This window comes from Primulina eburnea, chromosome 10 (genome assembly GCF_022965805.1).
Source record: "Primulina eburnea isolate SZY01 chromosome 10, ASM2296580v1, whole genome shotgun sequence".
NCBI lineage: Eukaryota > Viridiplantae > Streptophyta > Magnoliopsida > Lamiales > Gesneriaceae > Primulina > Primulina eburnea.
Genome location: NC_133110.1, coordinates 35,475,091 through 35,492,631, shown reverse-complemented (window position 1 = coordinate 35,492,631; position 17,541 = coordinate 35,475,091). Strand labels below are relative to the sequence as shown.

Below are 17,541 nucleotides of genomic sequence, written 5' to 3'. Positions count from 1 at the left end.
AGATACTTGTTAGTGAATTCAGTGCCCCGATCACTTCTGATTTTAATGATGGTAGTAGATTTTTCATTTGAATCCTTTTCAGAAGCTTGATCAAGAGACTACTGGTTTGATCTTTTCCTGCGAGAAAGATTACCCAAGTGAATCTAGAAAAATCATCAATAACAATGAGAGTATATTTCATTCCCCCTAAGCTCATGATGGGGATAGGACCAAATAGATCCATATGCAGTAGTTCCAGACATCTTGAAGTTGATTTGCTATCTTTGGTCTTGAAACTGGATCTTATCTGTTTCCCAAGCTGACAAGCAGAACAAACATGATTTTTAACGAAATTAATGTCAGGTAATCCATCAACTATATTCTGTTTCTTGAGATAATTGATTGACTTGAAATTCAGATGATTCAGTTTCTTGTGCCATAGCCAGTGTTTATTGCTAAGAGAAGCAACTAAGCATGTAGAGTATTGACATGATTTGAGTTCCAAGAGACTCTGTAAGTATTGCCTTCTCTCTTTCCGGTTAACACAGTAGTTTCAGCAGAATCTCTAACTATACATGAATGCTTTTGAAAAGCCACAGAATACCCATTATCACAAAGTTGACTAATGCTGATTAGATTGTAACAAAGATTGTCAACTAATAACACATCATTAATAGTTATATTACCATGGATAATCTTACCCTTACCCATGGTTTTACCTTTTGAGTTGTCTCCAAAAGTTATCTTTGGTCCAGTACAGCTCACTATCTCGGAAAGTAGGTTTCTTTGTCCAGTCATGTGTTTGGAACATCCACTGTCCAGATACCATGTAGAGTTACTGATTTCTGCTTCCTTCTGCTGTTCCTTCAAACACAAATTTTAGTAACTGGTACCCAAATCTATTTGGGTCCAAGCCTTATCAGTCCTTTGGGAACCCACATTTGTACAATTCTTGGTGACTTTTTACTTCGGGTATCCAAAGATGTGTGTGCAACAGAAGGTCTGTTATTTCTAACAGTATGCATACCAAAATGTTGTTATTCCCTTCTGTTTCTGTTTTCCAGTCTGTATCTCTTCTGAACAGGTTTAGAGTTGTAGTACTGGTAGTTTATAACCTTCATAGGATGTTGTCTTCCAGAGTTGAATTCTTTTCTGAATCTAGAACTCTGGTCAACTTTTTCCTTAGGTTTAACGTAACCCAGACCATAGTGCATTCTTTTGTTCGTCAGATTTACATTCCTTTCAACTGAAGCAGTAGGTACTTCTGGTTCCTGTACCACACTGGATTTCACAAAATGAATGTATTTCCCTTTGCACATATCCAGTGTTGGCTTAGTATTCGTTTCAGAAGTGCCTTCATTATTACAAAAACCGAGACCACTCCTATCTCCTGACTGTTTTTGTAATTCTTGCATCTTTTCCAATGAAACAGAAGACTTGTTCCAAGCATTTACTAGTAGCGACAACTTCTGGTTTTCAGAAAGCACCTTCTGGTAATCTGCTTTGGTTCTTTCATTCTCGGTTATTAATTTACTCATCTTAACTTGTAAATCATTGCAGCTGTCTACTTGCAAGCAAGTTAACTTACTGCTCTGATTCTTTAAGTTCTGATTTTCAATCTTAACTTCTTCAAATGATTGAGAAAGTCTGGAATACTCTTTTACCATTTCATGCATTGCATCAATCAAGTCATTTCGTGTAAAATCATTAGAGTCAAAATCAAATACCTCTCCAGATGTCGAGGTTGAGTCATTGTCTGCCATTAGACATTTGACTTCTTCTGCATCACTATCACTGGAATGACTTTCTGAGTCAGATGACTCAGAACTAGAGTCCGCCCACTTATATTTGCTTTCTTCGGCAATCATCGCTTTTCGATCTCTTCTGGACTTTTTCATTCCTTTTGTGATCCTTTCTCTTTTGATCATCCTTCTTTGGTTTAGGACAATCTGCAATGAAGTGACCTATCTTTCCACAGTTGAAGCATCCCATATCACCAGATGGTGAATCTTTCTTGAAGTTGCGATTGGGACCCTGATAGGTTCGATGGTTCTTCTTCATGAACCTGGAGAATTTCTTTACAAATAAGGACATAGCATCACTACTGATTTGTTCAGCATTCTTCTCCATTGTATTATCAATGATCACAGTCGGTAATGCCTGAGGTACAACTGCAGCAGCAGTAGAAGAGGTAGAGGCAGTAGCAGTAAAAGCAGTAGCAGTAGCAGCAAGAGCCTTGGTGGGTAGGCTTGAAGGCTCTTCTCCACTTCTTACTTCCAATTCGAACTCGTAGGCCTTCAGATCTGCAAATAAGTCGTGCAGTTCCAACTTGTTCAAGTCTTTGGATACTCTCATAGCCATTGTTTTAACATCCCATTCTCTGGGTAAGGCTCTCATCACCTTGAGGGCTATTTCTCTGTTGCTATGCTCTTTACCCAGAGCAGCTAGCTCATTGATCAAGCTACTGAATCTTTCATCAAACTCATTTAGAGTTTCACCTGCTCTCATTTTCAGATTTTCAAACTTCTGCATTGCTACAGACAGTTTATTTTCTTTCGTTTGCTCATTTCCTTCACATATCTGGATGAGCTTTTCCCAAATATCCTTTGCAGTAGAACACATTTTAATCTTGCTGAAAGTGTTCTTGTCGAGAGTTTTATACAATATATCCTTCGCCACATTATCAAGATTGGCCTTTTTCTTATCTTCACTGGTCCATTCACTTCTTGATTTTTCGACCATCTGTGGTGCACCGTCAGTAACAGCAACAGCTGTGTTAGGCTTTAAGATTTTCAGTGGACCATCTGTGATGACATACCACATGTCATCATCTTGTGCTACAAGATGATCTTGCATTCTTATCTTCCAGTCGTCAAAATCTTCCTTAGAGAACATAGGGATCTTGCTGAAGTGTGCCATTTATTGTAGTTTTTCACAAACAAGAATAACCTGCTATGATACCAATTGTTGAGGATCGAAGTTGAGTTTAGAGGGGGGGTGAATAAACTCTACTCGTTTTTCGTTCTGATGAGGTACTAAAATCCTGTTAAGGATAGTAGTTGATCTTTTGCGAATACTTTCACCTAATTATAGTAAAACGTGCGGAAACAATCTGATGAAGTAGTTGAAAAACAATAAAGCAGTAGACAGCAGTTGTTATGGAAGTTCGAAGATAAACTCTTCTACGTCTCCCCTTCTTCTGTTTCCAGAAGGTATAACTAAAAGACTTTGGATATTACAGTACAACACTTGTACACACCCACTACAGAAGGATTACACCTCAGCCTACTGAAACTCTTAGTTTCTCAACTCACAAAAATGCGAAACACAAAGTTCTGAAAAGACTCTTTTCAGATTACAGATTCTTCTGATAAAGTATAAGTGATGTAAAGATTGTGAAGAGTGTAAGAATTAGTAGCACAGAATGATCTTTAGAAGATCAGATACAAGCTATGAAGCGTGTGCTACTTTTCTTTGTGTTGAACTTTTTAAATGCTCAAGGAATTCTGATATTCGTCTGATAAGAGAGTAGCTTTGTTCCTTGAAAATGATATTATGCGAAGTGTCGTGTCGAACAAGGATTTGATCCAAGTATATATAATCGACTGAGTTCAACGTTCACAATCAGAGAAGTCTTCAGATAACTGATACAATCAGCTTTATTACCGAAACAAGTTCCTGCAGAAAAGCTATAAAACAATCAGTCTTGTTTTATACTTAATTGGGTAATATGCATTAAATGACTCCGTATATTATTTAATGCTGCAATTAATACTAGTACTAGGAACTCTTTAACGGTAACAATTAAGATAGCAACGTTAGAAAACGTTCTCTACTGGTTTTGTATTGTTATCCATTTTCTACTGGTTTAGTTTTACTAGAACAACAGCTACTGATAAGTTATTCTGTTGTTCTGGTCTGCTGGTCTACTGTTGCGTGTTTTCACTACCGCAAGTATACGGTGCCAAGTTTTAGTACTGGTTAGAGTACAGATATCGTTCCCACGAGGAGTGTGTATAAAAATGTATATCAATTCTTGTAATTAAAATAGCCAAAACTTTATTTAGAAAAATCAATAATCAAATTGGTTTGTTTAATTGAATAGCTAGAAAACAATGACTCAATTAAATCACCGAATTGAGAAGTACCAATGAGATAAAATATCTAGAGAAATGATTTCGCAAAGTTTCCACGACAATTATTCACAGTTGAATTATTATTCCTGAATTCCAATCGTTTAATGGCCAAGAACACTTAATTGTTTTATTCCCCTTTCCCAAGTGACGAATAAAGTGTACCGATTAAACTTCACTTTTATTATTCCTAATAAAAATCTAAGTTTAAAGGATAAATGCAAACAATGTTCTTACTAAGCCTCGCTAAAGTTATACGCCTTCCGAACGCTATAAACATTTAACGTTGTGTTCTAATGATCTATAATCCTAGTTTCTCTCCCGAGTTGTAGAATTAATCAAATAACAAACAATTTATGGCCAGTAAATTGCAGTGCATTAAATACAGAGAACACAAGCAAACATAAAATGGAATTCAATCAAATAAAATAACCACGTCAAATTATCGTGTCCACAAAGCTACGTCATTCTCTAGAATAGGAGATTAGTTCATCACGAAATCCAAGAGAAAACAAGACATGTTTATGACTCTAGACATCGCTACGCACTAAAACGAAGAAACAAAAGGAAAGATAACAAATCCGAAGTGTCGTCTCTGTCCCCAGATCCGTCGCTCTTCGTGTTTGCGATTATTCTTCGCACTCTGAATCTCTGTCCCGTGTATGCGCTCCGTTTCTCACCTCTTTTTCTTCCCAAGAAGGTGTAATTTCGTGTGTTTCAATGGTGACGGCTGCTCTCCTCTTTGACCTAGACGATTCGCGCATTTTATACTTTTCTGGACGCGGCGCGCGCGCGGTGGCGCATGAAGTGGCGGGTCTGTGCGCGCGGGTGCGCGAGATCTGGCGCTGGCGCGCGCTGCTCTCAGGTTTTCTGCTGCATCTTTATGCGCGCGATAGCGCGTGTTTTGGCGCTGTGGCGCGCGTACCACTGTCGATCATCATGCATCTCATTGCGCGCGGCTGCGCGTGAACTCGCGCGGGCGCGCGCGAGGTTCTGTCCGAGGATTCATGGCAATTCATTGTTCTCTTGGTTCACTTGGCTTCGTGATCGCTATTTTCACCATTCCTGAAATGACAACAAACACAAACCAAAAAAACGCATAATTCTGTTCGAAACAAGCATAATTCAAAATGGATTCTAATATAAATTAAGTGCAAAACTTGCACTTATCAAACCCCCCAAACTTGAACTTTTGCTAGTCCCGAGCAAAATAGAATAAAAACAAGAAGTCAATTACTAAATAATGAAACTCTCAACAGTCATGGATTCGCAAAAAGTGATATTGGCCTCAGACTTATCTATTTTAATGTAATTCATGATTTCCCAAGAGTCACGTGTGTGTGTGATATGTCAATGTTCGTTTACCCCATCGAATGCTCAAATAGAGTTGTAATGCCCATTCGCCTTACAGAATCAAGAAATCCTCAGTTCAGTTCAACTTACACATCATCAACATAAAAATTTGCATTCACAGATTACATAGGACTTTTTCGGTGATTATTTGGCTCGAAAGATGATCAACACAAATATGCCAAAGCTGGAATCACAAAATGAGATGCATGCAAGCAAGTGATTAAAGTTTATACTCATTGACAATGAATTTCAGGTATCCATAGGCTTGATTTGAACAACTTTTCTCCACTAGTATATTGGATAAATGTGACAAGGTTAATAGGTCTTGTAGGCTTGTAACGTTAGGCCACGGCTCACGGCTACAATAAAAGTATGGAAATCAAAATTTGAGAGAAATATTTGAACTTCATCAACTTCACTCATTTCATTGTCTTTTCAACCAACACCCACTTTATTGTTTTCTTTTCATTCATGTCCTTCATTTCCCAATTTTTTTTTTTTTTCTTTTGAACTCCTTTCAGCACATTTAACTTTTTCTTTCCCCTTCAAGGAGCATTTGAATCATTCCAACACCCATGAACTTATTTCTCTCAAAATTGGGTAAGACAGTAAGTGTATAAGCTTCATTAGGTAGTTGTTGTGGGATGTAGAATAGATACAAGTGGGGGCTAATTGTGTGTCATTGACACACACCACTTGATTTTTAGTCGGCTCAAAATGGGGCACTAAGGACATATCATGTTCATTTGGTAGGCTCGAAGGCTCAAAACGGTTTCCAAAGATCGCCTAAATCATTCCTATGTCACATATTATCCGTATTTTGCCTCGAAAAGTGTTTAAACAAGTTCTAGACTTCCGTCAATCCATTAGTCAACTCATACAAACCAATCACATGCAATTTTCAATAAAAATGATATATGAAATAGGTGCACGAAGAAAATTTAAGCATCTCAATTAACTTGAAGCTCAAAGGGCTACAATTGACAGTAAACAAGAAACACAGGCCCAAGGATATTGTGAAACACTGCCTAGCTCATTTCTATGATTGCAAAAGTGTCAACCAATGTCATGTAAGAATTACCAAAAATCAGATCCTCCTCATCTATTTAGCATCACAGGCATGCAACTTGTCTCTAAACAACGATAATATCAACAAACACGACAGTGCAAAATAGTTGTGACATATGAATATCAGGATTGCAATTCAGTTTTCATCATCGGCTACAAGTTTTACTTATCCATGACTTTTAACTTGTAACTGTCGATATTTCTTGCTTCAGTCCCATAATAAGGCTTAACCCGCTGTCCATTTACTTTAAAAGTTCGTCCGTCATTGCACTTTAGCTCGACGGCTCCATAGGGGGACACCGTTTCCAAGACAAATGGCCCTGACCATCGTGACTTTAGCTTACCAGGGAACAACTTCAGACGAGAGTTGTACAGCAGTACCTGTTGTCCTGGTTTTAGCTCCCTTCGAATTATGAGTTTGTCATGCCACTTCTTAGTCTGTTCTTTGTAGATCTTGGCATTCTCATAGGCGTCATTTCGGAATTCGTCCATCTCGCTCAATTGCAATTTTCTAACCTCGCCAGACGCTTTCAGATCAAAATTCAACTTCTTCACGGCCCAAAATGCCCTATGCTCCAACTCCAATGGTAGGTGGCATGCTTTTCCAAATACTAGCCGGTAGGGAGACATCCCAATAGGCGTCTTGAATGCAGTTCTGTAAGCCCATAGCGCATCATCCAACTTCAATGCCCAATCCCTCCGGTTTGTGTTGACAGTCTTTTCCAGTATCTGCTTAATTTCCCGGTTGGATACTTCAGCTTGTCCATTTGACTGTGGATGATATGCTAGTGCCACCTTGTGCTTCACATTGTATTTGGCCAATAGTGAGTTGAAGATTCTATTGCAAAAATGTGTACCTTCATCACTTATGATGGCCCTCGGTGTTCCAAACCTGGTGAAAATGTTTTTCTGTACGAATTTCGCTACAACATGAGAGTCATTAGTACTGGTGGCGATTGCTTCCACCCATTTCGACACATAATCAACAGCTAACAGAATGTAAGAATAGCCAGAGGAAGGGGGAAAAGGTCCCATGAAATCTATGCCCCAAACGTCAAAAAGCTCCACTTCCAAAACATTTGTCAGTGGTAATTCGTGACGCCTAGAGATGTTTCCTAACCTTTGGCATCTATCACATGATTTCACTAAGGTATAACTATCCTTAAACAAACTAGGCCAGTAAAAACCAGATTGTAATACCTTAGCTGCTGTTCGTGATGCTCCGAAATGTCCACCATATGGTGAAGAATGACACTTCTCCAAAATTTGTTGTGCTTCAAGACCTTCCACGCACCTCCTAATCACTTGGTCAGCACACCTCTTATACACGAACGGATCGTCCCAATAGAAGAACTTTATATCATGGACAAACTTCTTCTTCTGATGATAGCTCAAATCTGGGGGAAGAGTGCCGCAAGACAAAAAATTAGCAATATCAGCAAACCACGGGAGTACAGAGTTTACCTCAAAAAGCTGCTCATCTGGAAATGTCTCTTGTATAGCTCCCTCTTCTTCCTTTACTTCTAGCTCAAGTCTTGACAAGTGGTCAGCCACTTGATTTTCACACCCTTTCCTATCCTTCACTTCAAAATCAAACTCTTGGAGCAACAAGATCCACCTTATTAAGCGTGGTTTGGCATCCTTCTTGGCAAAAAGGTATCGAATAGCTGCATGGTCAGTGAAAACAATTACCTTTGTACCAACCAAGTAGGGTCTGAACATGTCAAATGCGAATACTACAGCAAGCATCTCCTTTTCAGTAGTTGTGTAATTCTGTTGTGCAGCATCCATGGTTCGACTTGCATAGTAGATTGATCTAAACATCTTTTCCCGTCGTTGGCCTAAAACAGCACCCACGGCATAGTCACTTGCATCGCACATCAGCTCAAAGGGCTGCCCCCAGTCCGGCACTATCATAATTGGTGCAGTAACCAATGCTTTCTTGATCTTCTCAAATGCCTGCAGACAATCATCATCAAAAATAAAGGTGGATTCTTTTTCAAGCAAATTACACAGAGGTTTAGTAATCTCAGAAAAATCTTTGATAAATCTACGATAAAACCCGGCATGCCCTAAGAAGCTCCTTATTCCCTTGATGTTCTTTGGCGGAGGGAGTTTTTCAATTGCAACCACCTTGGCTCTGTCAACCTCTAATCCCTTGGAAGATACTTTATGTCCAAGAACAATGCCCTCTTGGACCATAAAGTGACACTTCTCCCAGTTAAGAACTAGGTTCTTTTCTTGGCATCTCTGCAAAACAAGGGATAGGTTATGTAAACAGTGATCAAAAGAAGAGCAAAATACCGAGAAGTCATCCATGAAGACTTCCATGATGTCCTCCACCATGTCTGCAAAAATGGCCATCATACACCTCTGAAAAGTAGCAGGTGCATTACATAGTCCAAAAGGCATCCTTCTAAAGGCAAACGTGCCATAGGGGCATGTGAATGTTGTCTTCTCCTGATCTTCTGGTGCTATGGCAATTTGATTATAACCTGAATATCCATCTAAGAAACAGTAGTGACAATAACCTGCAAGTCTATCAAGCATCTGATCAATAAAAGGCAATGGAAAATGATCTTTTCGTGTGGCATTGTTCAACTTTCTATAATCAATACATACTCGCCAACCAGTTACAGTACGAGTAGATATTAACTCATCATTTTCATTTTTGACCACTGTCATCCCACCCTTTTTTGGTACAACTTGCACAGGAGATACCCAGCTACTGTCAGAAATAGCATAAATTACACCAGCATTTAACAATTTCAGTACCTCATTCTTCACAACCTCTTTCATTGCTGGGTTCAACCTCCTCTGGTGATCCACATAAGGGGTATACGTCTCCTCCATCAAAATTTTATGCATGCATATAGTGGGGCTAATTCCCCTAATATCAGAAATCGACCATCCTAAAGCAGTTTTATACTTTCGCAGCACTCTCAGTAATTTATCTTTTTCATCACATGAAAGGGAGGAAGAGATAATTACCGGATACGTCGACTTCTCACCTAAAAATGCATAGCACAGGTGGCTTGGCAACTCCTTCAAATCAGGGGAAGGTGGTTTTACCTCTAGTTTCTCATTCACATTCAGCTCATCATGCGGTGCATCTTTTCTCTTTTCTTTTGGCAGCGCATCAAGAGCCACTAATTGCTCTTTCACTTCCCAATTATCTTCATCGACAGTTCCTGCCGCACCTATCAGACAGCTCTCCAAGGGATCTCTCATTCCTGCACAATCAAGAGACATACATGAGTTTATAACATTAATGCTTTTACAAGTGCTTACCTCATTGGATCCCTTCATGGCGTGATAGATGTTAAAAATAACTTCTTCACCACCAACTCGCAAGGTGAGTTCACCCTTATGAACATCGATCAATGCCCTTCCAGTCGCCAAGAATGGTCTCCCAAAGATCAATGGAGCATCATGATCCTCTTCCATATCTAAAATCACAAAGTCAGCAGGAAAAATAAATTTATCTACTTTTACCAGTACATCCTCGACGACCCCACGTGGATATGTGAGACTTCTGTCTGCAAGCTGTAGGGTGATAGTAGTTGGTTTAACTTCTCCAAGCTCCAATTTCCTGAAAATAGAAAATGGCATCAAATTAATACTTGCTCCTAAATCACATAAAGCTTTACTACAATGAGAACCACCAATAAAACAAGGAATAGTAAAACTCCCTGGATCTTTCAATTTTTGTGGTAATTTCTTTTGCAAGATGGCACTACACTCCTCCGTAAGCTTCACTGTCTCAAACTCTTGCAACTTCCTCTTTTTAGACATCACATCTTTAATAAACTTGGCATAGTTCGGCATTTGCTCCAAAGCATCAGCAAATGGTATGTTGATGTGTATCTTCTTGAAAATTTCCAAGAACTTTGCAAACTGATCATCCAAGCTCTTCTTCTTGAATCTCTGAGGGTAGGGTAGAGTCGGCTTATACACTGGAGGTGGTTCAACTTTGATTTCAGCCGTGGATTTCTCCATTTCACCTTCTTCAACTGTCTTCCCACTGTCCACTCTCTCTTTGGGATTCTGTACCTCTAATTCCTTCCCACTCCTCAAAGTGACTACCTTGCACTGTTCTTTTGGGTTAACCTCCGTGTTACTAGGAAATTGACCCCTGTTCTGATCTCTAAAGGCGTTGGCCAACTGTCCGATTTGTGTCTCCAGAGATTTCATTGTGGCCCCCATATTTCCCATATGAGTCTCCATGTTGTCCAGACGAGACTCGGTTCTCGCCATCCTTTTTCCAGACTCAGTAACAAATGCTCCTACCAAATCTTCCAATGAAGGCTTTCCCTCCCCCTTTGATGTATTGAACCCCGGTGGAGGATTCAACACATTTTTATTGTTTGCGTAAGAAAAGTTTTCGTGATTTCTTAATCCAGGATGATAAGTGTTAGGGGGAGGGTTACCTCTATATCCGCCATATCCACCCTGATTTCTGTTGTTGATATACTGTACTTCTTCAGGGGTAGATAGTTCTTCAGCAACAGTCGATGGACTCTCATTTTCTGATATGCTCACTTTGTTCATAGCAGCGAGTTGAGTGGTCAGTGCTGATACCTGTGCAGTGAGTGACGTAATGGGATCCACCGCATAAACTCCAGCTGTCCTTTTTACTCCTGCCCTTTCCGACGGCCACTGGTAGCTGTTTATCGTCATCTGTTCGAGCAAGTCATAAGCTTGCTCAGGAGATTTGGCAAAGATCGTGCCACCAGCTGCAGCATCCACTGTTCCTCTTGTTTGCCTATTTAGACCGTTGTAGAATAATTCAATCTGCACCCAGTCTTCGAAACCATGGTTTGGGCACTTTCTCAACAACTCCTTGTATCTTTCCCATGCCTCATACAATTGTTCAAAATCAGTCTGCCTGAACGTGCTAATCTCAATCTTCAACTGCGCAGACTTTGCAGGGGGAAAGTACTTTGCTAGAAATTTCGTCGCCAGCTCCTGCCATGTTGTGATACTTCCCAAGGGAAGCGATTGGAGCCATCCCCTAGCTTGATCCCTGAGAGAAAACGGAAACAAACGCAGTCTAATAATATCATCAGGAACATTATTAATCTTTATCGTATCAGTTATCTCCAAGAATGTCCTCAAGTGAACATGAGGATCAGAAGTGGCAGTCCCAGCAAACTGGTTTTGCTGAACCATATTAATTAGGGCTGGCTTCAATTCAAAATTATTTGCGTTGATCGTCCCTCTTGCAATACCAGAGTAGTGATTGTTGATCACTGGTCGGAAGTGATCTCTGATAGGAATAGCCTCTGGCGGGATGTGTCTGTCATTTTCTCTGTTCTCAGCCATTGCTTGGATCTCTTCTCTTCTTGCTTTTCTTAATCTTCTTGCAGTTCTTTCGATTTCCGGATCAAAAATAAGCAAGTCAGGGCTTTGCGATCTTAGCATACACTGTCAAGCAGAAAAAAAATGAAAAACTAAATCAATATGAAATAAAAATAAAAGCTCTAAATTAAAATCTAGACTAATTGGTAACAATACTGATATAAATTCAAATTTGACACTCCCCGGCAACGGCGCCAAAAACTTGTTGCGTGTTTTCACTACCGCAAGTATACGGTGCCAAGTTTTAGTACTGGTTAGAGTACAGATATCGTTCCCACGAGGAGTGTGTATAAAAATGTATATCAATTCTTGTAATTAAAATAGCCAAAACTTTATTTAGAAAAATCAATAATCAAATTGGTTTGTTTAATTGAATAGCTAGAAAACAATGACTCAATTAAATCACCGAATTGAGAAGTACCAATGAGATAAAATATCTAGAGAAATGATTTCGCAAAGTTTCCACGACAATTATTCACAGTTGAATTATTATTCCTGAATTCCAATCGTTTAATGGCCAAGAACACTTAATTGTTTTATTCCCCTTTCCCAAGTGATGAATAAAGTGTACCGATTAAACTTCACTTTTATTATTCCTAATAAAAATCTAAGTTTAAAGGATAAATGCAAACAATGTTCTTACTAAGCCTCGCTAAAGTTATACGCCTTCCGAACGCTATAAACATTTAACGATGTGTTCTAATGATCTATAATCCTAGTTTCTCTCCCGAGTTGTAGAATTAATCAAATAACAAACAATTTATGGCCAGTAAATTGCAGTGCATTAAATACAGAGAACACAAGCAAACATAAAATGGAATTCAATCAAATAAAATAACCACGTCAAATTATCGTGTCCACAAAGCTACGTCATTCTCTAGAATAGGAGATTAGTTCATCACGAAATCCAAGAGAAAACAAGACATGTTTATGACTCTAGACATCGCTACGCACTAAAACGAAGAAACAAAAGGAAAGATAACAAATCCGAAGTGTCGTCTCTGTCCCCAGATCCGTCGCTCTTCGTGTTTGCGATTATTCTTCGCACTCTGAATCTCTGTCCCGTGTATGCGCTCCGTTTCTCACCTCTTTTTCTTCCCAAGAAGGTGTAATTTCGTGTGTTTCAATGGTGACGGCTGCTCTCCTCTTTGACCTAGACGATTCGCGCATTTTATACTTTTCTGGACGCGGCGCGCGCGCGGTGGCGCATGAAGTGGCGGGTCTGTGCGCGCGGGTGCGCGAGATCTGGCGCTGGCGCGCGCTGCTCTCAGGTTTTCTGCTGCATCTTTATGCGCGCGATAGCGCGTGTTTTGGCGCTGTGGCGCGCGTACCACTGTCGATCATCATGCATCTCATTGCGCGCGGCTGCGCGTGAACTCGCGCGGGCGCGCGCGAGGTTCTGTCCGAGGATTCATGGCAATTCATTGTTCTCTTGGTTCACTTGGCTTCGTGATCGCTATTTTCACCATTCCTGAAATGACAACAAACACAAACCAAAAAAACGCATAATTCTGTTCGAAACAAGCATAATTCAAAATGGATTCTAATATAAATTAAGTGCAAAACTTGCACTTATCATCTACTGGTTTTAGTTATCATCGCCACAATAAAATTCATATCTAACAAACAGCTACAATCTCTAACAGGATTCTAGCACTCTTTGTATAAACTATCATCAAAGGAGAAAAGTTTATTCACCCCCACCTCTAAACTCTACATCGATCCCCAACACTTATATTTCATTTTTCATGTTATTAGTCAATTTATGATTTTAGTCGAAATGTAAATTAGTGAAAATGACAAAATTATATAAGTTACACAATAAAAACATTAGTTTCCCCTCGAAATTTTGATAGATCAATCAAAGATTAAATCTTTAAATTTTTTCATATTTTTCTTATTATACATAGGCATATCACAGGAGTTGAATTGTTGTAATATCATTATGTTATTAATAAAGAGCATCCATATGGATAACTTGAATGAACAAGTGAAAACGGCTGTGTGCTGTGACACTAACTTTGTATAAAATTCAATGATACTTATTACTATTAACTATCATTTAACTGATATGCCCTGGTCGCATATTTGAGTAACTTAATGTTGTGATACTGTCTCACAGATATACGTTGTTATTATTATTAACTATCATTTATCGTTATTCTCATCATATATTTGAGTAAGTATGTTATGAGACGATCTGACGGATCTATATCCGTGAAACATATCATCTAGTTCATACTTGAAGAGGAAATTAATATTTTTGACATAAAAATATAAGTAAGTCTCTTGTGAGATGTCAACTCAATCCATATTTACCATGAAAAATAATATTTTTTACATAAAAATAATATATTTTTTTCATGATTTTAGTTGGATCGGATATTTGTCTTGTAAAATTTACTCATGTTAATGCTCTTTATTATAATTACATTTATATATTTGTGTGTTTACAAATTTTTAAAAATATATTAATATATCAATCAATTCAAGTGAATAAAAAATTTTGTTCGCTATCATATATGAATTTTGAGTTATAATTAAAATTAAGATTCAGATTAATTTAAATTATAGAAAATAACTAAACATCAAATGTTATATACTAATTAATAAAAAAACCTAAATTTTACTTATTAAATTTTTTTAATAAATATAATTTTAAATTTCACGAGGTTTTGTGACCAAAATTTCATAAAATAAAACGTTGCGTGATAGATATTTTGAAAACAATAAAAAAAAATAATTCATAAACTAAAATGAATGATATTAATAATTTTGATTTTAAACTATTTTTAATAATAATTAAAATCTAGTTTTAAAAAATCCAAGGAAAAAGAATAACATATGAAAGAAAAGAATGAATGAATTAGTGTTTGTCCTGATTTTATTTTTAATAGAAATAAAAATGAGTATGTGTGTTGATATATTTATCAATTAAAAGTTGATCCAAATATTTAGGTTGAATCAAAAATATTTTTTAACATTTTATAGATGCACATTAGACGTTAATTCTTGTACTTAATAGAATTTCATTGATTATTAAAAGTACATTTTGAATAATTATAAATTTTTGTATATTTTTTAAAAGTCAAGTTTGAATATTATGTGATTTTAAAACTCTACAAAAAATTTACATTGAATACAAAAAACCTTTTTATAAAATATACAAAAATCTAGATTGGATATCTCTAAATATTTAAACTTAACAAAACAATTTAAAATATAGAACCAATACAATACACCCCTAATTTTAATAAGTTAGTAAATGAATTTTATTTCTTTAAGTTTACAATACGTATTTCCCAAACTAGACTATAAATCTTGTGAATATTTTATATATATAATACTCCATGTTAATTATATTATATATTTTTATATAATTCTAGAGCTCAATCACACACAAGGTGTGTCAATTAAAAATTATTTTTATATAAATAAAACACTAAAATAACTTTAAAAGGTCATGATCAATTATTTAAAAATATAATTTATAAAACAATTACTTATCTATCTTCTTAAAAATAGAATCGAAAGGAGACCGGGCTTCTAGCCCAATGGTCTCATCCGTCGGATTAGCTGGCCTCCCACCCCGGGTTCGATCCCCCTCCCCTGCGTGAGTTGTAATAAAAAAAAAAAAAATAGAATCGAAAGATTTTCAAAAATATGTGAGGTCACAATCTTTAGCATAATGATTTGGATATTTATCCAAATTATGTGAGGTCACAATTTTTAGAAAGCTAAGATATAAGGTTACAACTTTCATGTTTTGAGTTTTGTCCAAATAATTATGGAAGACGAGCCAAAAACGCCCCGATGTGTGTCGTGTGTATCGTTATTCCTACAATGACAAATTTTGGTAGTTTGCGTATAATGTTTTACTCAGATCTCCAAATGCCATGAAACCAATTGAAGATTCAAGCTAAGACATAGGACTACAACTTTCATGTTTATCAATGTTTCATATTATGAAGGGAAGAGATGTTTCTGGAGCAATTTTTGATGAACTAGTGCGCAAAGACAGAATATGTGGCGCCGATACACGAAATTTTCATCTTATAGGCAGAATGTTTGGCGCTCGAGCGGTACTGTATTATAGCCCGAGCGCCGGTGAGTGTATTAAAGGATAAACTTCGAAATTCTTGACATCTTTATCAGTTCCTCCCTTTCCTTAACAGCAAAGAACTCGAAAGCAATCCAAGAAATCTTCCTCCAAAAACTCCTTTCTTCCTCATTTTGAAGTTCGAAATTAGTTCACCATCACAAGATCATCCTAGAGTTGTAAGTTTTCATCTTTTTAATGGTTGTTATATATGTGGGAGACAATATAGATATAGTGATTGGATTTTGATATATTTGACAGCATAAGAACGAGAAACATCGCCTCAAACCAGTATTCGTACCCTTGGACTATAAGTTGGCATGTTCTCGAAGTAATACATGAGTAATATTATGTATTTCAAATGCTTCCCATTGATTTTTGTTATATGTAAATTGTTAGTATGTTTATTGATGAAAACATAGCGCCATATTCCATTATTATGTATAAATATGAAAGACATTCATGAATATTGAAGATGGATGTTATTCATGAACATGAAAGAAAAGGGAAATGACTGATTTATCATTTTTATATGATTTATGAGTTTTTTGACATCATGGGTGGTTTTAAGTCCACCAAACCTATTGGTCAATATATGTTCATGGGGCGTGAGGTTGTCAAAGATTCTCCCTGACGTCCAACACAGTAGTAGCTATATAATAAAGCAAACACGGTAGTACATGTCAACTAATGAGGCTCAAGTACAAAAATGAATATGAATATATGATTTGGTATGACATGGTTTAAAGATCCATTGTTGATCACAACTTGATATGTATGTTCTTTCTATGCATATTGATACGTATAAGTGCCAACTTATTGAGTCTTATAAACTCACGTAGCTCATGTATTATAGGATCAGGTAATAAAGATACATAGGATGCCGGTTCGCCAATGGATGCGTGACGTGCCTTACCTCGACAAGAACCTGGACGTCTTATTGTACAGCTTCCGTATATGTATTATAATGGATTTTATGTCAGGATTTGAAACAAGTTTCATGACGTTTATGACTATACGTATAACGATACGATGTATGTTTGTGTATGAAAATATGATTCTACATATATATATAGATGTTATTGCTTGAATTTGGCTTTTAAAAAATGTAAGGTCATCATGCCAAAAATTTTATAAACCGTCAAATTGATGCCCCTTGTTTGAATTGCTTCATATTATAAGATATTATTCCAACTCTATTTTGATTACAAATATAAGTATTATTAATCATATCAAGAATAGAAGAACGGTGTGACATTTTAGTTGGTAATAATAATAATAATAATTCTCTGATATTTCTTAATCACAAGTCACAACCAAAACCTATATTCTTCAGATCAATAAAAATTAATCCATTCACAATTCAAAAAAAAAGAGGCGAAATTCACATCAAGCATAAAGCAAAATAAAGCAGAAAAATCAAACTTCATGAGATAATAATTCAATATACGCCCAAAAAATTCACCTAAATCTTTACTATTTTCCCTTTCAATCTGCTTCTACGACTCTATGTTGATTTACACTGCCCTACATTGCTATATTTAAAAA

The 17,541-nt window shown here is 37.0% G+C and overlaps 1 protein-coding gene across 1 annotated transcript; it reads right to left on the bottom strand.

Moving 5' to 3' along the window:
- Positions 1-6,695: 6,695 nt before the first annotated feature.
- On the bottom strand, positions 6,696-9,764 carry LOC140802887 (uncharacterized). Its single transcript, XM_073158506.1, has 3 exons — positions 9,210-9,764; positions 7,734-8,783; positions 6,696-7,262 (listed from the first exon to the last, which is right to left on the bottom strand). The coding sequence occupies exons 1-3, from the start codon at positions 9,762-9,764 to the stop codon at positions 6,696-6,698; spliced, it is 2,172 nt and encodes a 723-aa protein (XP_073014607.1).
- Positions 9,765-17,541: the final 7,777 nt, after the last annotated feature.